A 27,174-nucleotide genomic window follows, 5' to 3' on the forward strand; every position below is an offset into this window, starting at 1 on the left:
GGCGTACTCGAAGAGAGCGACAACATTGATTTTTTGCTCCAAAACGAATGCGAACTATTCGCCGAGAGGGCGGTTTTATACACAATAGCCGTAATGGCTCCGCGGTTTTGACAATGCTACTGTGCACAGTGCCCACTAATGGTACAGACACAACACCCTTTTCGGGTTAGTGAGGGCGAGCAGTAGGGGCGCTACTCAGAAACCTTAACGGCCGCGCGGCTTTCCCAGTGATTTTGTGCACACGGGACGCAAATAGTACAGACACACACATCACTCTTTCCAAAATTCATGAGAGGCCGGCAGCACTGGCGCTCGCTGAGTCTGAGCGAGGGGGAGAGATCTCGGCCGCGGCGTCCACCCCACCGGGGGAAGTTTTAAGTTGAAGATCCGCTGGCTGTCGCTGCAACGGTTTGAGTCACCGACGGCGATGCACCCAGGCGGAAGGTGCACGTAGTGGTAGGCTTTGCCACAAAGCACAGCAGTACTGTGCAAAGCTTGCAGTACGCGCGAACGGAATAGTGGCGCGCTGAATCGTAACAGCTTCTCTGCCGGGGGTCCGAGATCCCGATGGATAAGGATCTTCAACCGTTGTTTGAAGGGATGCTCTCGAAGAGAAGTGCTCAGCAGACGCTCGACTCCAAGCCTGGGCGGAACGACACCATGCTGGAACTTCACCGGACCGGTCAGTGGACGAATAGTGGCTCCCCAGGAACGTCTCTGGCTCGGTGAGGCAAGCACCAGAACAACGGCATCACCGGCAAGTGCGAAGACAAATGCACACTGACGCTTTACCAGGCTTTTAGCTGCGACAAAAATACGCAGTTAACTAACTACACTAGTTACATTTTTGCCCAGCAGTACTTTAGCCAAGCGCACGAACTTGAAACGTGACATTTGGCGTGATTGCAAATGTCCCACACAAAAACGACCGTAATTGAAAGGGCGAAACCTGCTTCAGGAAAAACAAAGCAATCGAGAAAGTCAGACGTCTACATGCCAGTTCTCACATAGAGAGCTGCGACTTCAGCTCCCGGCATTGCCCTGAGCTTTCCCCTGTTTGAATCGCACATTAGGTGCACCCGTTCGCTGAAGGCTGCTGCGACCGCGTAAGGAGACATCGGTCACTTTCCGAGACGCATCTCGAGCGCCCTAATTTCCACCGCTCGAGCACGGCGCGCGCTTTCGTGCTCCTTGGAGGCCCCAAGTACCGCGGAGGCATGGCCCAACGCGGACGTACAGCGTTGCCACTCGGCGTGCGCTCACTGAAAGTTTTGCCTCCCTGGTCGTCCCTTGCCCTTTTGACAACGCCCTCAGCAAGCAAACACCGAAGGGTGTTTTCGTTCTTTTTCCCGGCTGTCAAGACTACTCTGTATCTGTGATGCCCGGTCTCAGAAGACGGCTCAGCCTTCCGCGACACCGGAATCGCTAGGAGGGCTCCGCTGGCCGTTGCTTGACATCGAGTAGCGGATCTGGAGGTCGGACGCAATCGACTCGCTCAGTCGCGGCATCGTCGTCACTCCCAGCGGCACCATGAAAATCGTCTGGGTTCTCGACTGCCGGCTCTGCCAGAATGTCCTTCGAGTCTGAACTCGGGTCAGGAGAAACGCCCTTCGGTTCAACGAACTCGTGCTGCCTCCTGTCGTGATCCTCCGTTAATGTACTATCTTCGCTATATCTCTCTCAGCCACCTCGTTCCTCTCACAGGTGGCGACACCATCTTTACTCGCGCCTTTCGCAGCGAGCTCAGTTGATAGCTTTCTTGCCAGTGTTTCGAAAATAAAACCGTTCTTACGCAACAGCTGATCGTGCTTGTTTGAGAATACGTATCTGTACTCAGGAAGAAGTTGCGGGGATACCGCCGCCTGGGTGACCAGTTCGCCAAACCGACCTCTGATGCTGACTTCGGCAATCGGCACGTGCACGTTTCGCGCTGCTACGGCCTGTTTCAACCAAACACTCTGTCCCAGCCGTTATCTGATCCGGTTCAACGTAATACCGGTGGCACATGTCTACCGTCGCCGCGGAGTCGCGAAGAATTCAGCGCGGTTTACCGTTGCCCACGTACGTAGGGCTACAGAAACTGCTTACTATAACTCACTCTGGTTTACTACGGGAAAGACGAGCTTGCCTATCTTGCAACTCGCAGCGAAGTGTCCCGTCTCGCACGCAGCCTGTTTGCGCGTTTCGAAAGCTTTCTTTCGGCGCTTTTATTCAGCATCTACGCCTTTCTCGTTTTCCCGGCCAGTTTCTCTGTCCGAGTTCACGACTTTGCTAGCTCCACCGCCTTTCTGGGAAGCTCTGCATTTCGGCCCTGATTTCTTTGGCCTCTGCCTGAACTCTTTTTGGCCGCCTTTCGGATCCGGCGCACCTCGACGTGCGACGAACTCGTCTGCGAGCTGAGCTGCACAATCCACAGTATATACCCATGGCCGGTCTTGCACCCAGTGCTTCACGTTTTCCGGTAGTCGGTGGCAAAACTGTTCTAGACCAAAGCACTCAACCACCTTATCGTGCACTCAGAAAGCCTTTGCCTCTTCGAGCCACTCTTCCATATTTGCCATTAGCTCATAGGCAAACTCCGAGTACGAGTCGCCCTTAGCTCTCTAGGCCTCACGGAACTTCCGGCGAAACGCCTCCGTGGGCCATTAGATGTACTTACGCGGGAGGCTCGACTTGACTTTCTCGTAGCACTCCATCTCCTCTTTTGGCAAGCGGGACATCCCGTGGGATGCCTCACCTGGCAAGCAGCTTTTGCGGCCATGTGTCTCCACTGAGTATTCTCGCACGTAAGATCGAAATTGATCAAAAAAGACCGATGTCTTCTCCTACCCTATAGGGCCACATTACGTCACTCAAATCACCAGGCTCACGACAAAGTTTTCCTCCTCCGCCTCCTCGCAACGTAGGTCGCTCAGTCGCCGCAGACTGCAGGCTTCTGTCACTCTGACGCCTAGGTTGAGACATTTCGACTTCTAGACGCTTCATCTCCAGCTCATGCTGTCGCTCGTTCCTGTTTCTGCCTCTCGTGCTCCTGTTGCCACTTTCTCTTCTCGCGTTCTGCCTCTGCAGCCTGACGCTTAGCGGTCTCCCGTTCATTGATAAGCTCAATGCACTCTGAGAGCTCATCATGGTCAGCGCCAACAGCGAGTATAGCCTGTATCAGCTCTGGCTTTCTCAGCGTGTCCGAAACATCCAAGCGCAATTCTTTTGCGAGCTCCAACAACTGCGGTTTTTTCAACGCTATCAAATTCATGGCTGGTGTAGAGTACTACTTTCCCACTGCACCAAAATTGCTTTGCGCGAATAACCCATGCTACAAAAACACACGTCCGATCGGCTATCCTCTGAAGCATGGAAAAACTCAGTGAAGATGGTGTCGATAGAGAATATCTTGAACGGCAAGTTCATATGTAAGGTGCTTGCCGCTCTTAAGCAGGCACTGAAGGGCAGGCTCAGAGTCGGTGAATATGGTCCATTCATTGAGCTCTTGACGGAGGATGTGGCGGGTTTACTCTTTGAGGGAATGCAGTTCAGCTGATGTCGAGGACGGTGGTCTTTCTAAACGGTAGGAGAAGAGTTTACCGGTCGACGGGACGTATAATTCAGAGGAGGAACTTTGAGGCAACGAAGACCCATCAGTGAAGATATGAGCCCTGGTGGAATGCAACCTGTGGATGTAGTCCAACGCCACTTGGAGCAGTTCAGCCTGGAGCGTTATCTTCTTAGTTATCATCCCTGGGATGCGTTAACCTATACGAGTAGACGCTAATGTCCAGGGCGGAAACTGAGATGGCATTGCTCGCGGTGGTTGTGTTGTTTTGGAAGGGACAAAGTGCTAATAGCATTTCCAAACCCAGAACTCTGGGCCGCAGTGATCCTGCTCAGACAGTGGGTTGTAGGTTGAGGAGGAGGAGGAATAAACGTCCCTATAAAGCAGTTCGCCGTGGGGAAGAGTCCTTATTCCAGGACCCCTTGAGACCATCCGGCTTCTTGAGCCCTCTTCTCCAGCAAAAGCTGGTCATCAGGGTCCGAGCTGGACAGTGCTCTCTCCCAGTGCTGAGGGGAGGGGAAGGGCAGGGAGGGTAGGTTGGTGTTCTTATCGCAGCCCCACGCAATATGATAAAGCGTGCCCGGAGCCTCACAGAAGCGGCATTCCGAGGAGTAGAGGTTGAAGTAGATGCCGGTAATGGACACGCAGTGATCCTGCTCAGACAGTGGGGTCTAGGTTGAAGTAGATGCCGGTAATGGACACGGAGCGACTCCTGTAACATGAGTGTGTCCATAGGCAAGCAACGAACTTCAGCGACGGTCCCGGCACCCGAGGAACCTCTGGGTAGACCAAGACAAATGCTCAGGCTGTTCCGTCACACCGCTTCCAGCTTCATTTTTAGTAGACGCTGCACGGTGTAGTAAGGGAAGGTTATAGCGTATGAAGCCATCGACGTAAGCTTTGTGAAGCTGCAACATCGAGCCGCAATTGCTGCCCCTTCGCTAAACCGGCAAGGTATCTCAGAACCTGAGACGTCGCAGAGATGCGGGCACACAGTCTTTTTATTTAAGGCGACCAGAGAGATTACGGTCAATGATTACGCCAAGATACCTGTGGGTCCGGGCGTACGGGAGGGCGCGCCCACTCAGCAGAACTGGGCACCGATCCATGCGCTTCCTTGTAAATGCCATTGCTACGCTTTTCTCGTGTTTTAGGTGAAGTCTACGAGCAGCAAGGTAGGTTGAAATGCAGAAGAGGGCCTTCTGGAGACGTTGCCGAGTAATGCGTCGGGAGCGTGATGCGTACCAGATACAAATGTCGCCTGCGTAAATCGTGATGTTGACTCCCCGCGGTAGGCCCCGTTTCAGTTGTATGAGAGTCAAATTAAAGAGCAGTGGACTTAAAACAACTCCTTGTGGAACGCCTTTTCCGATGGGTAAACGTGATGTGTCACCGTCCGAAGTGCGCATGAAAAGCTGGCGTCCAGCAAGGTAATCCTCAATCCAGGCGTAGAGTCTTCCTCCAAAGCCATGTACTGCAAGAGCAGTAAGAATGGCTGTGTGTGACAGAGTCGTATAGGCTGATTTTATGTCTAAGAAAATTGCGATTGTTATGTGGCTAGAATCCAATTGCTCCTCAACTGACGAGATAAGGGTAATTATATTGTCAATCGATGATCTGTGCTTACGAAATCCATTTATCTCTTGCGGGTAAAGGCGTCTGCTTTCGAGAAACCAGGACATTCTTTTATGTACCATCTTCTCCATCAGTTTTCCAACACAGTTCAACAGATATATAGCCCGAAAAGAGGAATAACACGTGGGCGGCTGGCTAGGTTTTAGAATAGGATTAATTGGCGCGTGTTTCCAATCACAGGGCAGCTTACCGCTCACCCAAGAGGAATTGTAAAATTCTAGGAGACGGAGCAGGGCATTGTGAGGGAAGTGCGTGAAAGTTGCGTAACTGACGCCACCCGGACCTGGACACGACTTGGTTTTTACATCGGAGATTGCTGCTGTCAGTTCTTGTAATGTAAAAGGCAGGTCCAGTGCTTGAACAGCTGATTCGGGAAACTTAAGAGGTTGAAGTATACTCAGCGTTGATGAAGAGAGGATCTTGCAATATTATTCTGCGACCACTTTCAAAGGAAAGTGCTCGTGCAGCAAGAAGGCAATGAAACGGCGCAGCTGCTTAGGTTTCGTGCGTAACCCTTTTACAACACGCCAGATGCGCGTCATTGGTGTGTCAGTATTTAACGTTGCGCAAAAGTTTTTCCCCTGTTGTCGCTGAAGCTTGTATAGGCGACGAATTACGTGTCTCTGAGCCCTTCGAGAAGCTTGTAAATCTTCTACAGATTTTGTCCGGAGGGCTTTTCGCTCCGCACGGCGACGGATGGCACACAATCTTTGGTACTCATCGTCATTATTGGATTTCCGAAAACAGTGAAGTATCGTTGGGCAATTTCGTCAACTCGCGTCGCAACCGTAATGCAGGTGCGTATAGCTTCCACAAAGGCTCTCCAGTCTGCGCACGCGACCTGTTCTTGGTAAGTCTGTGAGGGCGTCACGAGTTGATATCAAAATCGGGTAGTGGTCACTTCCTCTTGTCTGTAAGTATGTGCACCACGTGAATTTTGTGGAAAAACCAGCAGTGACGAATGATAGATCAATACAGCTGGTTGTGTTGAGGTATTTGAGGAAGGTAATGCTGCCACCATTTAGGGGCTCAATGCCATGTCTAATTAGGAGGTTTGTGAGTTTTGCACCACGTAGGCATGTTTGGGAACTGCCCCAAAGTTGATTATGAGCATTAGAGTCCCCACAGATAATGTGCGGCTTGGCAGTCGACGTGATGAGGTTGTCCAGCCTGGTCTCGTCAAACTTGGCATTGGGTTGTAAGTACGCTGCGATGAATGGTGAAAATTTGAGAACCAATAATTGTAGTTGCGCAAACGTACTCATTTGTTTCGTGGGGCGAGACTGGAATTTCAACTACCGGAACGTCAGTACGGAAGCCGATAAGAAGCCGGCTTGTACCGTTTACTCTTTGCGAGTGGATGAAATAGTAACCACTCAAGCGGAAATTCTGATCAGTTCTCTTAAATGATAATGAATGGGAATCGGTAAGTTTGAAGAATCTGACGTAGATCACCAAGCATAGACCGCAGACCATGAGCGTTCCACTGGAAAATGGTGCATCGTTTTAGGTGACCGTTCAAGGACACTGTTGGCGATGGTGATGCCGTCATTGTCTCCAGATCGTGAATGGCACACCAGGTAGGGAGCAAGATGCTGTTAACAGAGGTTCCAGAGCCATGATAGCAGCATCTTCAGGCAAGCTGCTTAAAGTGACCCAGAAAAGCCTTGTGAAGGTGGCAATCAAATGAATTCAGGTGGTACAATACATAACGGAGGATTTTTGAGCCAAGTGTGAGCCCCATACGTTGTACGGATAATTTGTAAACAATTTTTGAAGATCGCCTTTCTCAGCCGATGAGCGCGCCGCCGCAGCGAGCCGACCGCGGCTGACGCAACGGCGATCGCGGCTGACGCAACGGCGAGCCGCCCCTCTGCTTCGGCCGATCGTCGGTCGCCGGCAACGTCACTGCCATTGGCTTCTTGCTCTTCCTCCTTCCTGCGCGATCCCGAGGCAAAGGCCGGTCTGCAGCGATTGACGCGTGCCTAGGCGCAGGAATGTAGCTAGCGGAAAACGGAAGTCGAGCGTCGCGATGTCACATGGCTATTCCCAGTGTTTCCAGCTGCTTTGAAAGAAGCAGAGAAGGAGGAGGAATCGATCGGCAAGGTGGGAGAGGTGCACTTAATTGCTTCTGGCACAGCTAATACTGAATGTAGATCAATAATTCCAACGGCATTGGATCGCTATATTTGTACTGCGCGACAATAAAGGCCTTTTGTAACTTTTACAAAATGCTTTTCTGGGTCCCTTTAAGGATGGTATGGTGAAGATAATGGCTTTGAGTGCCGCAAATAACAGGGGAATTCTCACTTTACTGAAGTCGACTTGCGTTGTAGGAGCGTGGGTCTCCACTGGCGTTTCGGTTGCACGCTGAGTCGCAATGGGTAGCACATTGGTAGCGGAAGCTTGTTTCGTTTGTTGTTGCTCTTCGGGCTGGGGGCTTTCTTGAACAGTACGTGCATAGGACTTTTTCGTTGTAGCGTTGGTGTGTGATGAAAGCGAACCCTGAGCAGAGCTATAGTGTTGCGCAAACTACTTCTGGATTCGGGGGCGGCACGCGTTGTTTGGGAGCCCCTCCTTGAAGTTGCTCAACTGCGCGTGCAAGGATTGCAGCCTTTTTCTTTGGGCAGGCACCGAAGGTTGCAGGATGTGGTCCATCACAATGCGCGCACATCGAGGATGCGCGCGCGAAGTGCAGTCTTTGCACGGGTGTGGGCCTGCGCATATTTTGCATCGGACGGGCCCATTGCACTGCTTCACAACATGACCACGCCTTTGACATTTGAAGCACCGGGTTGCTGTTCCCTAGTATTCCTCAACGGGATAACTGCAGAAGCCAAGGAAAATGCGCTTTGGTAATGCAGAGCCGTTTGGGAACTCCAAAAGCAATGTTTTTCGGCGACTCTCTGCCACTAGACCATTTTCGCCCGGAACATCAGAGCTTTTGGCAGATGTAACACCTTGATCTCGAAGGTAGGAAAGGAGTTCTTCGTCTGTGTACTCAAGAGGGACGTCATGAATCTTTCCAGACGTCGCAGAATAGGAACGTGGTAGACGTGCTTGGACCTCCATGCCAACCAGCTCCGTCACGGCAAGAAGGCGGCTGGCAGCGTTGAGAGACGATACGGTGACGACAAGACCACCATCCTTGTCGAAGCGATGCGTAAGAACTTTTTCTTGGGCAGTCGAGGCGACCGCCTATGCAAGCAAATTGGCATTGAGCCTCCAGAAGGAACAACCTGGTTGCGCTGCTTGAATCACAACTGGGATGCCGGCAGGCCTAGACTTCTTATTCTCCTCTTCAGCTGCATGTACATCTCCCGTTGTGTGGCGTTGAAGCTCCTCGATGGCGCGCTTTCTCATGGCTGGTGGGTCATGTTCATTGAGTAAAACGTCCCCTGGTGGCAGGGGCGCTGTAGAGGAGGAAAATGCTTTGCCCAAAAGTGAGAGGGGAAGTGGCGAGGAGGCAAGGAGCCGGGGAGCAGGTGTGGGAGTGCGCGTTGCGGCGAAGATGGTCGGGTGGGGAGCCGTGCTAGCCGTCGCTCAAAACTAGACACAGCAAAGTGGAGAGGAGGAAAATGATTGGCCTAGAAGTGCGAGGGGAAGTGGCAAGGAGGCAAGGAGCCGAAGAGTAGGTGTGGGGGGTGCGCGTTGAGGCAGAGATGGTCGGGTGGGGAGCCGTGCTGGCCGGCGCTCAAAACTCGGTGCAATAAAGTGGAGAGGAGGAATATGCTTGGCTTAGAAGAGACAGGGGAAGTGGCGAGGAGGCAAGGAGACGAGGAGCAGGTGTGGGGAGTGCGGGAGTGCGCGTTGCGGCAAAGATGGTCGGGTGGGGAGCCGTGGTGGCTGTCGCTCAAAACTCGACACAGCAAAGTGGAGATGAGGAAAATGCTTGGCCTAGAATTGCAAGGGGAAGTGGCGAGGAGGCAAGGAGATGAGGAGCAAATGTGGGGAGTGCGCGTTGCGGCGAAGATGGTCGGGTGGGAAGCCGTGCTGGCTGTAGCTCAAAACTCGACCCAGCAAAGTGGAGAGGAGGAAAATGCTTGTCCTAGAAGTGCGAGGGGAAGTGGCGAGGAGGCAAGGAGTGGAGCAGGTGTGGGGATTGCGCGTTGCGGCGCAGATTTTTGGGTGAGGAGCCATGCTGGCCATCGCTCAAAACTCGACCCAGCAAAGTAGGGGAGGAAAATGGTTGGCCTATACTCGGTGGCAACTTAAAGGAGCCATGAAGAGAAAACACAAGTTTGGTTCATTCAAAAGATTTCCTCGTTAGAATCATACTGACACCACTTTTAGCGTAAACTTCGGTCGAATAAGCCACATAATTAGGAAAAAAGGAAATGGCCATGCGACCCACTAGCTCATTTCCCGCAACAGAACATATGATGTCACACGAGACAGCTCTGCGATTGGCGGAGGGCGGCAAAAGAAAACGAAAATTAGGCAGAGTATAAGCCTGCCGAACGAGCTATTTGCCTTAAATTTAGGGCACATTCTTTTTAAAGCCGTAATAATGGTGGTAAGTGTAAGTTACGAAAGCACATGTAAACATAGAAGTACCGCCGGTACCGCTGCGTACTGCTGCTGTTGGTACTGCGCGCACTATTCTTGTTTAGCTGCACAGGACTGCGCGGCTTTGGGGTTGTCTCAGACGACACTGGCCGATAGATTGACGCGACGGTGTCTTACGTGAACATATTTGTCGAGCGAGAAGTATGTTTCACGAAACGTTTTTCTCCCAGAACGAAAAAAAAAAACAGAAAACGACACGCCATGGTATGGTGGCGCCACCTAGGTTGAGTAACGTAAACAAACGCGCGAATACCTCGATACCAACTCTGCCGTACAGGGTGGAGACTCCCTGTTCTGTGGAGACACCATTTGAACGGTCCCGTGCCGCTGCGATTGGGTCAACGTGCTCAGCGCGTTGTTCGTTTCGTTTCCCACGCGACCCAGCAACGCGAAACAGATCCGTTGATTCAAACTTTGCCAGTTAACCGCGTTGAGGCGATACTTTTAGCGCGATTTTGATACAATGACTTGCTTCGGCGGCGAGCGAGCGATCCAAGATGGCGGCCCCAGCGTGTACGTGTCTCTACCCTGTACGGCGAACGCGCGAATCAAGGGATCCTAGGCTACAGAGCGGTTTGTGATGTCATTGCAGCTACGAAAACACACGATTTAGCGGGAAAATCAAAATTCTAACATAAATTGATTAATTTCTCAGTGAATAAAGCAGCGTTTGTATTCGAACAAGCGCTGGGGGCACTACAAAACACGAAATCTTTCGAATAACACAAGCTTGTATTTTGTCTTCATGGCTCCTTTAAGAACGGCACCGGAAGTTGCCGCTGTGCCTTATCACCGTAGCCGGATGTTTCTACGCGCGGCGCAAGTAGGGCGTTACTGGGAATATTTTGAACATAGCGTGTGAGCCGTTCCCGTGATTTTTTGGACTTAACATGCTTATAAACGACTCCAGTGACGACAAACAAACTGCGTGAGACAAGGCAGACGATATCACGCATTCATAGCAAACCCCTTTCAAAACGCGCGCGCACTGACGTCACTGGTCCGCAGGTGGGCGGAGTGCGCATGGCGGCGAAGATGGTCGGCTGGGGAGCCGTGCTGGCCGTCGCTCAAAACTCGACCCAGCAAAGTGGAGAGGAGGAAAATGCTTGGCCTAGAAGTGCGAGGGGAAGTGGCGAGGAGGCAAGGAGCCGCGGAGCAGGTGTGGGGAGTGCGCGTTGCGGCGCAGATGTTTGGGTGGGGAGCTGTGCTGGCTGTCGCTCAAAACTCGACCCAGCAAAGTGGAGAGGAGAAAAATGGTTGGCCTAAAGAGCGAGGGGAAGTGGCAAGGAGGCAAGGAACAGGTGTGGGGAGTGCGCGTTGCGGCGAAGATCGTCGGGTGGGGAGCCGTGCTGGCCGTCGCTCAAAACTCGACCCAGCAAAGTGGAGAGGAAGAAAATGCTTGGCCTAGAAGTGCGAGGGGGGAGCGGCGAGGAGGCAAGGAGTCGAGGAGCAGGTGTGGGGAGTGCGCACTGCGGCGCAGATGTTTGGGTGGGGAGCCGTGCTGGGCGTCGCTCAAAACTCGACGCAGCAAAGTGTTGAGAAGGAAAATGCTTGGCCTAGAAGTGAGAGGGTAAGTGGCGAGGAGGCAAGGAGCCGAAGAGCAGTTGTGGGGAGTGCGCGTCGCGGCGAAGATGGTAGGGTGGGGATCCGTGCTGCGCGTCGCTCAAAACTCGACGCCTCAGAGTGGAGAGGAGGAAAGTGCTTGGCGTAGAAGTGAGAGGGAAGTGGTGAGGTGGCAAGCGCTGCTGGGGAGCCGTGCTGGTCGTCGCTCAAAACTTGACGCAGCAAAGAGGAGGGGATGAAAATGATTGAGCTAGAAGTGAGAGGGGATATGGCGAGGAGGCAAGTAGCCGAGGAACAGGTGTGGGGAACGCGTCGCGGCCAAAATGGTCGGGGGTGAGCCGTGCTGGGCGTCGCTCAAAACTCGACGCAGCAAAGTGAAGAGGAGTGAGTGAGTGACATTTATTTGTCCACAGATAGGAGTCAGGGAAGGAAACTCTTGATGAGAGCCCCCCTACTCTCTGTCGGCAGCCAGAAGTCCTTCCCTGGCGGTGGCCTCGGTCATCTGGACCAGACGGACCTGCTCTTCCGGGTCCGAGCTGAGCAGCATGGTCGCCCACTGCACAGAGCTTCTAATGCTTATCGCTAGTTTCTGATCTTTATTCCTTTGATTTCTGTATCCCTGTTGGGGCAAGCCCAGACCATATGTTGCACGTCCACCCTGTTTCCGCACTGCTTGCATGCGCTGCAGTATAGCGTCGCGTGTAGCAGCGGTTGTACAACACCGGGTTGGGGAATGTGTTTGTTTGGAGAAGGCGCCAAGCCACTGCCTGCCGTCTGGTCAGAGCTTTGTCTCTGCAGAGTATTTTGCCCTTTCAAGACATCTCGGTAGGCGACCAGCCTGTCCCTATGAGACCTGTGGAGCGACAGTGCGTCGCGGGTGTTGGTGACGTCGGCCCGGTCGGTGAAGCCTCGAGCCGCGTCATGCGCCTTCTCATTCCCCTGGAGGCCAGAGTGAGCTGGCGCCTATGATTTCGATTCCCCGGACTCGATCTCCATGAAAACCGGCCTGTAGATTTTGTGGGCCTCAGACGATATGCGTTGCCTTGCCGGCTTGGAGTCTCTCACTACGAAGTTGGTTCGGGAGGACGAGATCATTGCGGGTGCAATGGCCGCCTCTTCCCTGACATCCGGTGATGTTGTGGGGACCGTGCAAGAAGTAATTGAATGGCCCCTGTTGGTCAACTATAGACATGGCGCCGCGACAGCGTCTACGTAAACCCCGTCCTCGAGGTGCGCGAAACTTTTTTGTATTGCTTGCGCCCTGGCCTCTCTGCGTTCCCTATTGTGCTCAGGGTGCATTTTTCTTGGCAATGGTGGGATGTATTTATGTCCCCTGATACTGGCCGGAATGTCGTGTCTCTCCCCAAGTCTTCCTTCGTAGTTAATGTGTAGTTTTTGGAGGATGTGTCTGCCTGTGCGGCTCCTGGTGAGTCTTTCCAGCTGCGCTATCCTCTGAGCTTCTACAAGCTCGTCGAGGGTGTTGCGCAACCTTAGTGCTTCAAAGCGCTCGTTGGAGGTCGTAATTGGTATGCCAATTGCCTGCTTGTAAACTCTTTTTATTGAAGCATTCATTATATTGCGCTCATCCATCTTGAGGTTGAGGAAGAGAGCGACGTAGGTTACTCGACTCAGGACGAATCCATGCACAAGCCCGATTAGGGTGTCCTCCTTCATTCCGTGGTGCCGGTTGGCTGTACGCGAAATGAGGCGGGTTGTTTGGTGCACATTTTTTTTTTCGAGTGCCCGGATTTGCTCAATGTTGTGGCCGTTTTCCTGAATTTGCAGGCCCAAGACCCTAATGCATTTTACTAAAGGGATGGGTCGCACCCCACTAGTGTAAAGCTGAATTCGTGGTTTTTCTGTGGCTGCTTCTTTTTTCCGCCCTTTCTGCGTCGGCCGATAGAGCAGCATCTCTGACTTTTGTGGGGAACAATCTACGCTTTTCGGTTTGATGTACTGTTCTACAGCATTTCTTGCTTCCTGCAGGTGACCGTCACTGCCGCCAGCCACACAGAGATCAGCATCGTCAGCCTACAGGCTGTGATGTAGACTTTGTATTTTCGCTAAGATTTCCGGTAGGCCGATCATAGCGACGTTGAAGAGGAAAGGCGAGAGGACTGAGCTTTGCGGCGTGCCTCTGCTCCCCAGCTCCAACTCACAAGATTCAACCCCTCCCACTGTTAGGGTTGCCGTCATGTCAGATAAAAAATCTCTGATGTAGTCGTACGTCTTTTGACCCACTCCTAATTGTTCTAAAATTTCCATAATTGCATTGTTTTAGCGATTTTCTATTGTCTAGGGATTTTACAGTATACCTAAGAAACTCTGGATTTTGCCCTCCTGCCAGCATTTGTTCATATACTTTACGAGACTCAATGGAATCGCCGACCAGATCCCTCAGCATTGGAAAATGCTTGGCCTAGAAGTGAGTGGAAGTGGCGAGGAGGCAAGGAGCCGGCGAGCAGGTGTGGGGAGTGCGCGTCGCGGCGCAGATGTTTGGGTGGGGAGCCGTGCTGGGCGTCGTTCAAAACTCAACGCAGCAAAGTGGAGGAGGAAAATGCTTGGTCTAGAAGTGCAAGGGGAAGTGGCGAGGAGGCAAGGAGCAGGTGGGGAGTGCGCTTCGCGGCGAAGATGCTCGGGTGGGGACGTGCTCGTCGGGCATTGGCTGCGCCTGGTGATGGCGCAACCTCTGACGTGCAGGTGTTCTAGTTGAGAGAGACGGCGTGCACCCCCCGGCAGAATCAGCGTCCGATCTACCGATAAACTGCGCAGACCTAATGAAGTGCTCCCAGAAAAGCCAAGTTAAAGCTAGTGAAGCCCCCCCTCCCCCTCCGCTGTTTTCTCAGTCTGCATTTAAACTGCGAAGGTGGCTGCATTTTTTTTTTTGTTTCAGTTCAGAAAACATCAGAACGCATGCACCATTTGTGTCCAACACGCTCCCATTTTGAACAAAGAGCTTTGCAGTTACGGCTATTTTTATGTGCACTCTTGACAGCATTTCTACACGGCTGAAAATTACACTGGTTTTAATTTGCCCCGCAAGTTGTTTCAGTTTCACATTTTTAGGTTAATGTATGCTACTGGACAGCATCCCTCATGCTTCAACAATTCCAAAGTTATAAAAGATGGGTCAATGAAAGCCCCAAGATGATTGAAGATGAACACTGCCCCATGCGGGCTGGCTCCTCCTGCAAGTTAACTGTGTAAGCACGGCCCACTAAAGGGGGAGCAATCTTTTATCCAACGCAACAGTACATAGATGCAACAGGTCCAATTTGTGACCGTAACAGATGTGTCATCAGATTTATTCGTCTTTTTTGTAGAGCTTGTAGATTTGTACACGGCATATATTACCACAAACATGGTGTTCAATAAAAAGAGGGTATAGACTAAATAATGCCAATACAATGTTACATAACAAGGCAAGCAAAAATAGTGATTCTGTACCAAGCACAGCACATTTCCTAAATTCTATTCCTATACATCAAGTGTTGCTCAAAACTATGTTACAAAGTTTTACAATGCTAAGAAAACAATAAAAAGGTCCATTCTAGGGTATTCTACATACACGTTCTGCATAGGGTAAAGGCAAGTACTACAATACGACAAAGGGTGTTTGTGTATAAATATGCGCGAGGCATTTTTGAAATGGCCATCACGCAGATTTGGACTGTTTCTTTTTTCTGGCAACAACGCTAAAAAACTGTCTTCTTATATTAGTCTACACAAGTATACGTGACCACATTTATACCGTTTCACATAATAAGTCCTTGAACAATGTCAGAGCACTTGGCAAAAAGTAGAAGACACATAAAAAACCTTAGACATTGAGCAACCAGGCCAACAAGTGCCAAGCACAAGATTAAATGTAAACAAATAACAACCGGCAAACACGAGTGACACCTAACACAGATCCGCGGTACTTGTAAACAAGTTTGTAAGAAGACGAAAGCACAAAAGTAAGTTACACCAAATTATTAACGAAAAAAGAAAAGTAAGAACCACAACCATCCCTGGTTAATTTGTGAATGTGTATAAACCTCATTACAAGCTGTAATTATAGAAAAGGTATCAAATGCACATTCATGTAAAAAGCTTCACAGTGTTCGCAGTGTGGTTACTTGTGATCAAAAAGTCTTAAGCGCACATGAGATTCAGGATTACGGATTGTAAAGACAAAAGGTTTAAAACACTAGTACAAAAATACAATTACAAAATAATCCATTTGGAACAAAGGTTATAAAACAAAGTGAATTCAAAATGACCTCACAATCAAGTTTGGCCATACAAAATTTTGTAAATTGCTATACATAATAATAATCAGCGCGCACTATAGACTAAAAGTGAAGTAAACGTACACAGTACATGCATTGTAAAAGTCACAGCCAAGCTGGTCGCCAGCGACTAATTAGCCATCTTTCACCCACACTGACTGCCTGGAATTATCGCTTTGTAAATAAGGAACACAAAACATGCACAACGCTCCAAAAAGCACAAATAACAAAACTACGCCAAAAAAAGATACGCTCACCGCAAAAATTCATTAATCCTAGAAAAAAATTAAAATCCTACACTAAGGCCATGGCAGCAATGATCAAGAGCCTCCAACCACCAGCACAAAAATTTCGATTCCTCTCGCCACAGTAGAAGTAAGCATCCACGGCAAGATCGCGGTTAATGCAAAAATGGCGCAAGAGGTTGTACGCGACATTGTAAATATACAAACGAAAGGCCTCATGCTAAGGTTCCTTGTTTGGGCATGAAGAGCAGTCCGTTTTAGAAAAAGTCCTAGCCAACATTTCTGACTAAAAGCACGTCTATTCTCACTTTTGCAGTGCTTCACTACCTTGTTGCCACGAAATAAATTGTTCTGGCCCACCCTATTCTTTTTTTCCCTCACAACCACGCAGAATAAGAAACAAGGGTGTCTGAGGCCCACTAGAATAGCTCACTAGAAAAAAAGGGGGGGTGTAAGAGAAAATAGTAGACGCAGTTTGTGCAAAAGACACAAAAGCAGGTGCAGAGCAGCAAGACGGGGCAAGCCGCCGCAGGAACTTCCAACTGGCCTCCTCCGGGGCAGTTTTAGGTCGTCTTTGCAAGCATTTCCTTCAAACGAGACGGCTGGAAAAACATGAGAGTGGGGCCAAAAAGGGAAAGAACAGTCATATACCACACTTATCCACACCAAAATATCCATCAATCTGCCTATGTGGAGAAAGAAAAGTGTTCCTTCACTGTAAGCTAGCAAAAAAAAAAAAAAAAAAAAAAAAAAAAAACCCTGGCTTTCATGTGTCACCATATGAAACAGTTTGAAGGGCCATGAAGACAAAAACAAAAACTTATGTTTCAACGAAAGACTGGGTATGGCATACCTAACCATAGTTCTTCTCTGTGTCCATGCACATTCACGTGTGCATGCATGTGCAATTGTACAAGCATGACTTGCTTGCGAAAACCTGATGCTGTATCCAAACAGTTTAGAAACTCCTGTCTAATAATTAAAAAACCTCATACGGTTGGGCCCCATTAACAAACAGCTAGTTTACAAATCAGAAGAGACGGCGGTTTCCTATAGTAATCAGTTCCGTACCTCTCGGTCAGAGCCACATTGCTCTGTGCGCGCCGAACGTTACGCTTGCATGACAGTTGTCATGTTTGCGGTGGTTCAGGAGCTTTTCTTTAAGGGGGCGCACTGGTCTTAAACCAAAAATGGTTATTTTTACAGTTATAATGATAAAAATTGGAAGACATATGTAGTTTTTAACTCTGGTAGTAGATATAAAATTTGTTTTGGTGTAAAATGACTACATCCAAATTTATTCGGATTTTTATATTTGATTTTTTGACAGCTTTTGTAAAAAAAAACTGCTAGAGCGGTGCAGTGGAACGTGGTACCAGTGAAGTGTGCACAAATCAAAGAGTGCAATAAGACTAACATTGTCATTCTATCTATTCTGTAACAGAAGCTACGACCGTTTGAAGTTTGAGCTTGGAAGGTGGGAACCAAAAAAACCGGTTTTGCCTTCTAAGCACAAACTTCAACGGTCGTAGCTTCTGGTACAGACTAGATAGAATGACAATGTTAGTCTTATTGCACTCCTTGATTTTTTTATTTTTTTTTATTTATTCAATACTGCAGGCTTGACAGCCCAAGCAGGAGTGGACAAGAAACTACAAAATACAAGAATACTTGAGTCACAGTTCACAGTTCACTGGTACCTCGTTCCACTGCACCGCTCTAGCAGTTTTTTTTTACAAAAGCTGTCAAAAAATCAAATATAAAAATCCAAATAAATTTGGATGTACTTATTTTACGCCAAAACAAATTTTATATCTACAATCAGAATGAAAAACTACATAGGTCTTCCAATTTTTATCATTATAACTGTAAAAATAAAGTTTTTCATCAAAGACCCATGTGCCCCCTTAAGCTTTGAAAGCCACTGCTGCTGCAGACAAATGTTTTACGTGCAAACAAAGCGGAAAAGACGGGAAATCGCTTGGAAATATGACCACAAAGCACGCATGATCAGCCAAACGGGTAAATGGGCAAAAGAACACACTCACAGAATTCTATCTCTTCCACCGGGCAGCCTTTAGCGGTTCATTCATTCTGAACGAGTGAACTTCCAGTGCCTGCAGTAAACAAAACAGAGACACTTGCACCGACTTTGGTTTTCTGGGGAGCCAGAAGGTACCAAAAGAACCAAAACAAAAGGCCTTTCTTAGTAAAGATGCATAAATGTATGTAATTTTAAGGGAATAACAAACGGCCTTTGCACATGGAGTTCATGAATGCAGGTAATAAACCGATTTTGTTATTCCCTTACCCCCTTCCCCATTTATTTCAAGACTTCTAGTTCAAGAAGGCAGTTTTTGCTAACTCTGCCATTTTTCTTTTTTCTTCTACAACGACAGCACCAGTCTTCAGAGGGTTTTCTTGCTTTCATTTGTGTGTTGGTTTTTCTACAATCTGTGACTGCCCACCACGGGGATGCACAGCACGTTGTGCCTTCCTAACTGATGCATCCTGCAGGCATCTACAGCTGTTCTCTTAGTGTTCTTTAATGTTCGGGTAGAACAGAGCCAGCCCGCTCGTTCCGAAACTAAGCGATTTCTTTTTCTCTTGTATCCTCTTTGTTCCCCCTTTCTTTGAATGTTTTATCAGTGACATGAGCCAAGAGAAATTTCAGAGGAAACTAACAGGTAGTTTCGAAGGCTCTGCACGCTTAAGTAAGGAACAGGCGAGAGGACAACAGTGGACATGCAGGCAGAAATTCAAATACTGATACACTGCATGTTCAATCTTGGAGTAGATAGGAAAAGCAATGTCTCAAGCAGTCTTATTTAACTAGCCATTAAAGGGACCCCGCAGCACTTACCATCGACTCGGAATGTATTTTGGAGTAAAGTCTAAAGTCCCAGCAATCTCCTCCCGCAAGAATTATCAAAATCCGTTCACTAACACGGATGCTACGTGCGATGAGAAATCGTGCATAGTTGTTCCCTCTCAACTCAACCACAGACAACGCGATGAAAGCTGTGCGCTCTCTCCCAGAGAGGGAAGCGGCTCGCGGTGTTCTCTTCAGCGGCCTTCGATGTATCACAGGCCGGGGAGTTTTCTCCTTTTTTCCTCAACGTGGAGGGGCGTATTCCCGGTCTGGTGCCACAAAAAGGCAGGCATGGCTGCCTGCTTGCAAGCGCGCGCTCATGCTGATAGAGTGCTTTTGAAGCAATAAACGTTTGTTGTCGAATGGAAATCGTTGAAAAGGGAATATTGAGTTCCTCACTCAAACTCCGCGCGCACTCAAAACACAAAAGAAACGCCAATACTGTGTGCACAGGTTCAGGCATAGAAGAGGCTGATACGCAGCACCAAAGACGCCGGATCGTCACAGGAAATTCAAGAAATAAACCGCGAAGTTACCAGCGACAGCCAATAGGACAGCCATGGCCGCAATGACGTCATTTAGGCCATGCCAGGGGTGCATAATGAGGAAAATTAAAGAGAGTGCGGTTGGTTTTTCGCATTGTTCGCAGCTATTTGCGCTCTCACCGCTTCACGTGTAGGTGTAGTATTTGGCTCGGGTATTCCTGGCAGTGTAATCTAACTGTTGCGCAGGTTTACTTGCACTGCTCACAGAGTGTTGCAGGGTCCCTTTAACTAAGCAGCAGGATCTATGAACAATGCTTAACTAGACACATTGCATGAACATTCGACAGTGCCCAGACAAGGATGCAAGCGGATAGCGGCACACGGACCAAGAATAGCTACGACTGAAGTGCACTGGGACGCATTTCTGTGAAAATGTAAGTTGGCAACAAGGAATATCAAATGTCACTAGGTGGCAGCATCATTAGGTTGCAAGTGCGCACTGTTCAATCAAGGATACCTTCATCCCCTTTGGCTTTAGCGCAACTCCTAAGGGTTACTCTCTCAGGCAGGTGCTTGCCTATCCCTTAGCAGTAGTGTCACCAAGAACTTCCACCAATTAAAATGTAAAAACACAGTAGGATGTTGACGCGCAACCTCTGCAAAGTGGCCAAAAAAGCAACGTACAAAATGGTAGTGCAGCTAAAAATCAACCACAGCAATGCTGACAAGTTACAACCCAATGTGGCCATTTCCCAGGACAAGCAACAGCCGAGGCAGGTCTGCAGGTGTACCAACGAGGTTTTACAGTACTTCTAGTGGGAGGCTAAAAACAACAAGCGAAAGACTGGCCAACAAAAGGAAACTGAAGCGCTTACATCCCTACACTAGACAAGAATGTGTTGTTCATGCTAAAATTCTCATGCTAAAATTCTCATGCTAAGGTCTCATGCTAAAGTTCGTTGCTTGGGCATGACGAGCAGTCAGTTTTATAAAAGTCCCAGCCAACATTTCCGACTAAAAGCACATCCACTCTCATTTTACAGTTCTTCACTAGCTGGTCGCAATGATGACAATGACTGAGATGAGAGAGACAATTACAACAAACAAGTAATCCTTTCTTGTCATCATTTCAAATACTAAATCAGCACCTTGCTTCACGCACGCACACACACACACACACACCTGCACGCACACACACACAAAATGATTGTTACAGGCAAAAATTACCAACAAACCATACACGCACATTCCACAGGGCCATAATGAATATACAGCACTAGCAGGGTACAGTGAGTGTAGGGTAGGTAGTGTTGGACAAAAGAGCAAGGTCTCTCTTCTTCTACACCTATGTTCCTTTCTGTTTGCTGCCATTCTTTTTCTCTCACCATTTTGTTGTTACTGCCACGGAGAGTGTTGATGGTAAAACCAACCTTGGCCTCTTCCAACTTGTCATGTGGCACTGAGTGTTATTGCCCTCATCACACCGCCAATTTCCTTAGCTCTTTTCCCGATGGCAGCACAATCCCCTTCACAGCTTGCTTTCTCGGCTCCCTATCTTCCTATTCCTACCTTCAACACCATTTGCTCGAAATTCCTCTCTTTCCACAGTGTTTCCCAGACAGTGGATAATAAGATGCTCAACAATAAGCTGCTATCCTTTCACCTTGCATTATCTATATAAAAAAAAAAAAAATAACCTCAGTTCTGGCATGCTTTGTAGGCATGTCTTTGCATAAGCTTTATGGGCAAAAGCTCAAGTGATGGGGACGAAGAAATAAGCTTTGAACAGTTTCTACATCACTGTAAAACTCCTCCCCAAACAAACAAAAGAAACATCACACAAACACTGCTCCTGTAACAAAGTCAAGTTCTTCGCCACAAGATGTATATACAGTGTACTCTACAGAGAGTGAGTGTAGGAGCCTATGTAGAGAGGATATAAAACAGAGTGGCCAACCTGTCATGCCTTGCCCGAACAGCTCCAGGATAAGCATCCCGGCGACCTGGAAGTGGAGAAAACAAACAGCACAAGTTGGCAGCTGTGATCTACAAAGTGAATACAGGAGTGCAGACAAAAAAAAGTTTTCATGTTTTAGAGTGCCCCCAGCGCTTGTCCAGCATCAAACAGTTCTGTATTCACTGAGAAATTAATCAATTTAGGTTAAAATTTTCATTCTCCCGCCAAATCGTGTGTTTTCGTGACATCTTCCCTTATGTCATGAGGGCGGGTACTAAAACAAACTTCCAGTGCCTCGTTAGGCTCCGCAGCCTTGCTTGCCGTCAGTCCACCCAGATGGCGCTAACATACTCAGCCACGAACCGTTGTCCGCCGTTGCTTTGTTTTTGACTGTATTTGCTCCTGGCTTGTTTTTGTTACGGTAATCGTTTCGTGAAACATTGGGTATGCTCGACAAACAGGGTCACGTAAGACAACGTCGCTTACGCCAATCGGCCAGTGGTGTGTAAGACAACTCCAAAGTGGTAACCTGCTGTGCAGCTAAAAAAACCATAGTGCGCCGAGTACCAACAGCAGTGTGCATCGGTACTTCTATGTTTACATGTATTTTCGTAACTTTCATTGTTTACCCCATCATTCTTACTGCTGTAAGATGAATATACATTACATTTAAGCGTAAAAAGCTCCTTTGGCAAGCTTATAAGCCCCTGCCTAGTTTGCGTTTGCTTTTGCCGGCCTCAGCCAATCGCCCAGCTGGGCATATGACATCATAGGTTCTGGGAAATGAGCTAGTGGGTCTCATGGCCCTTCCCTTTTTTCCTAATTATATATAGCTTAGTTAAGTGAAGTTTACGTTAAACGTGCTGTCAGTACGATTCTAATGAGGCAATCTTTCGAGTGAACCAAACTTGTGTTTTTTTGCCTGCATGGTCCCTTTAAATGGAAGTACCAGCACAATGGATAAACATTCAAGGTCCTTACGTGCAAGTTGAACAAAATTGCATCTTGAGAAAACTTTGTTTAAAAACTGACCATCATCTCTATATAAAAGCGAGACGAAAATTTTCTGTAATTTGAAAACTAACCCGAAAGGATAACAGCACTTTGGGAAGCAATAACTCAACTGCTGAATGCCCGACAGTGCCACAAGCATGTAAGTGTGCCATAATGCAAATGCCAAGAGTTAAACCTGCAACTTTATCTCTAGTTCGTACGAACTGAAATCGCTCCAGCTAAAGATTAAGTGCACGATAAATTAGAAAACAGCACTGCTGGAGGACTACAGTGCTTTTAATGAAAGGCAACTCAGGCAGTTAAAGGACAGGAAACGGATGAGAAACAAGACGAAACAAAATAAATGAACAGCACTGTGTTTGTCCTGCTTCCATGTCCCTTTTGCCTTTTAAGAATAACGCACTGACTAGGTCGTTTGTTCGCTGTTTCAAAGCAAGACTGCCAATTGTTTTAAACTGTGGAAATCCCTATGAGAAATAAATAGCCCCTGAGGAATAATAGTCTGCAATCCCCCAAATTTTCAGCTCCACCCAATCTGCACACGTTAGTCTCTCTCACATCATTAAGGCAAGTGCAAAAAAAAAAAAAAAAAAAAAAAAAAAGTTCCAGGGAACCACAACCACTACTCTTGTTCCACAATAATCTTACTTAATTGAATTCACACTGTGCCAAAATAGACATGTTTATACCTCTATATAACAGTCTATGAATGCCCCGTTAGTGCTGGTCTTTTTTTCTTTTGATTGAGCTTTAGATTGTATTAGAGAAAGTTGACTTGCACAGGTTTTTTACCAGCAGCTATCTCGTGAAGACACTGCATAGCACGCATGAGAAACCTTATGATGTGTTGAGGGCAAACCATAGCGCAACTAAGATGAGAGAGACTATTACAAAAAAAAAAAAAAAAAGCCATTTTTTTTAATTGCCACCTATCGCTTGAGGTGTAATTCAGCCTCAGCATGTATAACCACTGCTGCTCAAAGGTGTATCCTGTAATAGCAGCCGATTATAATTTGTTTCCCCTCCTTAACAACTATTGAGCACACTATTGCGAGCAGAGACTGCTTTCTTTCTACCTCACTTGCAAAACCGCTCAGAACAAACTGAAACAAAAGATCAGAAAAAAAAAAAAAAGAAAACAATTGCAAAGGCAGGGCCAGCACGGAGACATCCAGAGATTACACTCGCATAAAAAAACATTCCACATCGCTACTTCTGTGTTTGCAGCTGACAAAGCCCTAGAGTTTTGAAGTGTTTTCGTGAAGTGTTTTCGTGAATACAGATAAGAACAGGTGCCCCGAGATTTCGGTTCGGGCTTATCTGTTCTATGAAAACTGTACAGGGACCCACCTTCAGGCCTGTATCTCATGTGGCACTCGCGGGATCCCTTGCATCTTTTTAATCTTTCGAGAGAGTTGTGCAGTTCTTGAACTTCTTCTGACGATAAGTCGTGGACGGCATTTCTCAACTGCAAGAGACAAACCCAACGTGGTGTGGTCGGCAAGGCAAAAAAAAAACAAAAGAGAAAGCTACCCACTTAAATGTTACAAAGCCCTGATAGCAACGACCGTGAGCGTTAAAACAACAAGTATTTTTGCTATACGTATAAGCTGATAGCTGTGTTAATTTAAGCTGATAGCTTTTTTTTTATAAAGATTTATAAAGATTGTTACAGCACGCAGCCACAAAGACTATTTAATGTCTATTCCTGTTCCAAAGTGCATTGCAACATGTCGTATCAGTGTTTAACGTAATGGCAGCAGCCAATACAATAAGGCTAATAGCAAGTATGCCACCACACAAACCTGATAGGGATCAGTTCGCATGTCGTAGAAGGTAATAAAGCCAGTGATGAATTCGCAGTAGAGGAAATTATGAGTTTCGTTGATTGTCCGCAGGCACCAGAATGTATTGTTGTTGGCATTTTGGCAGAAACAAAATGGCCCATCTGAGGTAAAGAACAAGAAAATATTAATAAAGGATTAGACAGTGCAACACACACAAACACACAACACACAATACTGTTTTTACATAAGCTAACTGTGGAATGTGCAACCTTTGAAGATGCAACTTCCAATAGGCACCATGCATTTTTGATATTTATAATTTGGCCTTTTATGATGTTTGCAATGTTTTTGTAAAGTGGGCAATGGGCACCTGACTTGTTTAGCAAATAAACCGCCAAAGCTGACAAATTCTTCCATCTCACTGCCCTACTCCAAATCCATCCTCTTTCCATGAACATTTCTGCAATGACATCAGTGATTCTTGTATCACAGGCCTTCTCAACAAACCCCACGAATCTACGTGCACATTTTATGGTGCCACAAAATGTGGAGCATAGAATCATCCATATTACGTTTTTACAATTTTTTTTAGTCTACCAAAAAGATGTGACCATGGAATGCGGTAGAACACACATTTGTAAGAATGCCCATTTATCGACACAGATAAACTTGACTCTCGCTGTAATCATTCTTTAAGGCAGCTACACTAATGGCGCAAGCATAAAAACGTTAAAACAAGATGTCACATAACACGGTTGCATAAATGCAGCAGTGACTGCCACGGTGTACAAGCATAAGATAGGCTGATTAACAGCCCTCTTGCAGGTTTCACATTTATTAGGGCCTACCTCGCTTGCAAAAGGAAAGTTTTGTTAAAAAGAATAAATAAAAATGCTAAAGGCTTATAAGCAGCTCGAAGAACAGACCCAACCTATTTGTTAATGTAGAAAAACCAAAAAACCTATTTTGGCTTCGTACCCGCCGCAGTGGCTCAGTGGCTGAGGCATTGTGCGCTACTGAGCACGAGGACGCGGGTTCGATTCCCGGCCGCGGCGGCCGCTTTTCTGATGGGGGCGAAAAGCAAAAACGCCCGTGTGTACGAGATTTCACCGCACGCTAAACATCCCCAGGTGGTCAAAATTAATCCAGAGCCATCCACTACGGCGCAACTAATCACCTGCGATGCGTCGGCGCGTTAAACCCTACAATCAATCAATATTTTGGCTTCATACATATTCCCACACATGTTCTGTTAAAGGAGCCATGAAGAGAAAACACAAGTTTGGTTCATTCAAAAAATTGTGTTGTTAGAATCATACTGACACCACTTTTAACGTAAACTTCGCTCAAATAAGCTACATAATTAGGAAAAACGGGAATGGTCATGCGACCCACCAGCTCATTTCCCGCAACAGAACCTGTGATGTCACATGGGCTAAGCTCTGCGATTGGCGGAGGCTGGCAGAAGCAGACGCAATTTAGGTAGAGCTTACAAACTAGACGAACGAGCGATTTGCGCTTAAATTTAGGGCACATTCTTTACAAAGCAATAAGAATGATGGGACAAACAGTGGAAGTTACGAAAGCACATGTAAACATAGAAGTACTGATGCGTTCTGCTGTTCGTACTGCGCACTGCATGCTTTGGTTTAGCTGCACAGCATACGGGGATTGGGGTTGTCTCAGACGACACTGGCCGATTGACGCAAGCAACGGTGTCTTACGTGACCCCATTTGTCGAGCGAGCACTGTTTCAGGGAACGAATATTTTCTCCCAGAACAAAAACAAGCCAGGTTTAAATGCGGGCAAAAACAAACCAAACGCTTGCCACGGTATGGTGGCGCCATCTAGGTTACAGAACGTAAAGAAACGCGGGAACAAACCTAAACCGCTGTACAGGGTGGAGACAACCTTTGAACGGTCCCGTGCCGCCGCAATTGGGCCAACGGGCTCAACGCGTTATTCTTTTCGTTTCCCACGAGACCTAGCAACGCGAAACAGACAATATGACTCAAACTTCTTCAGTAAACCGCGTTGCGCCGATAATTTTAGCGCGGTTTTGACACAATGACTTGCTTCGGCGGCGAGCGAGCAACCGAACATGGCGGCGCCAGCGTTACGTGTCTCTACCCTGTACGGCGGATGCGTGAATGAAGGTACTCTAGGCTGCAGAGCGGTCGGTTCCCGTGATGTCACTTGGGACCACGAAAACGCACGATTGAGCGGGAAAATCAAAATTTTAACCTAAATTGTTTAATTTCTCAGTGAATAAAGCACCGTTTGTATCCGGACAAGCGCTGGGGGCACTATAAAACACGAAATCTTTCGAATAAAACCAACTTGTATTTTCTCTTCATGGCTCCTTTAACTGTGGCATCTTTACCTAGGTGCCATGTAATTTTTTTTTTCTTTTTATGTGACACACAAAACACAGGGATTTACGCATCAGAGAAGACTGAAAGCATTTTTGTGTTTCTGTAAAATTAAACGCCAGCCTCCATAAAAGAACACGCCCTCATAACGCATCACACTCAGCCAATAGAATTTCCATGCAATTGTCACCAGAAATTTGCATCTGCTAAAAACTAGGTCCTGCACAGATTATATAGAACGACCATAAGAAAGCTGACTCACTAAAAGGAAACTAAATGAATACTTTATCTAAATCTTTCTGGCCCACTCTTTGGCAGTAAACAGCTTAGAGCAGCCAACACCGAGTGAAGTTTGCAGAATCATTTTCATGTTTTGACAACTTGCACTTCAACAGCATGAACCCCAAGTTGAAGAATGCTTTGTCACACATACACGTCCACAAGGGTGCCGTCTTCCAGTGGTTGTTGTCGTGAGTGAAGCAGTTCATCTTCTCAAGGTTGCACGTAGTGTTCTCAAACTTGGACTTGCGCCGGAACTTGCGCTCCTTGCGCCTCAGTTTCTCTTCCTTGGTTCTGGCGTGCTCAACGCCAAGCTCCTCCTCTTGGCTGGGAGAGGAAACTCGTGTCAGCAAGCACAGTTCAACCTTGCTATAACAAGATGACACATAGCGAAATGAGGCACACAACAACCAAACCGCAATTCCCCTTGAAAGTTGCTACAGGGGTGGAACAGGGTCCATAGGTTTGGGAGCAGTCCTGGGAGCAGGCAAAAGTGCCTTTTGTAGCAGGCTTGGAGCAGCCAGAAAGGCATTTTTGAAGCAAGTTTGGAGCAGCCAAAAATGCCAATGGA

At 47.7% G+C, this 27,174-nt stretch overlaps 2 protein-coding genes across 3 annotated transcripts in view; one reads left to right on the forward strand and one right to left on the reverse strand.

Annotated features, from left to right (window-relative positions):
- LOC144174532 (uncharacterized) overlaps positions 1–27,174 on the forward strand; it is a 598,699-nt gene that overhangs the window by 544,834 nt on the left and 26,691 nt on the right. The window lies entirely within an intron of this gene.
- The window catches only part of Sulf1 (Extracellular sulfatase Sulf1), a 39,756-nt gene continuing 27,173 nt past the window's right edge, over positions 14,592–27,174 (reverse strand). For both annotated transcript variants that reach the window (XM_077703280.1, XM_077703279.1), the window contains exons 13-18: positions 26,758–26,930; positions 23,970–24,112; positions 23,515–23,632; positions 21,151–21,196; positions 17,885–17,953; positions 14,592–16,438 (exon numbers count right to left, since the gene is read on the reverse strand). In XM_077703280.1, coding sequence (XP_077559406.1) covers positions 17,926–17,953; positions 21,151–21,196; positions 23,515–23,632; positions 23,970–24,112; positions 26,758–26,930 — 508 coding nt within the window. In that variant the 3' untranslated portion in view covers positions 14,592–16,438; positions 17,885–17,925. The remainder of the gene's footprint in view (positions 16,439–17,884; positions 17,954–21,150; positions 21,197–23,514; positions 23,633–23,969; positions 24,113–26,757; positions 26,931–27,174) is intronic.

This window comes from Haemaphysalis longicornis, unplaced genomic scaffold (genome assembly GCF_048455015.1).
Source record: "Haemaphysalis longicornis isolate Haplotype H1 unplaced genomic scaffold, Haemaphysalis longicornis Haplotype H1 scaffold_3, whole genome shotgun sequence".
Classification (NCBI taxonomy): Eukaryota; Metazoa; Arthropoda; class Arachnida; order Ixodida; family Ixodidae; genus Haemaphysalis; species Haemaphysalis longicornis.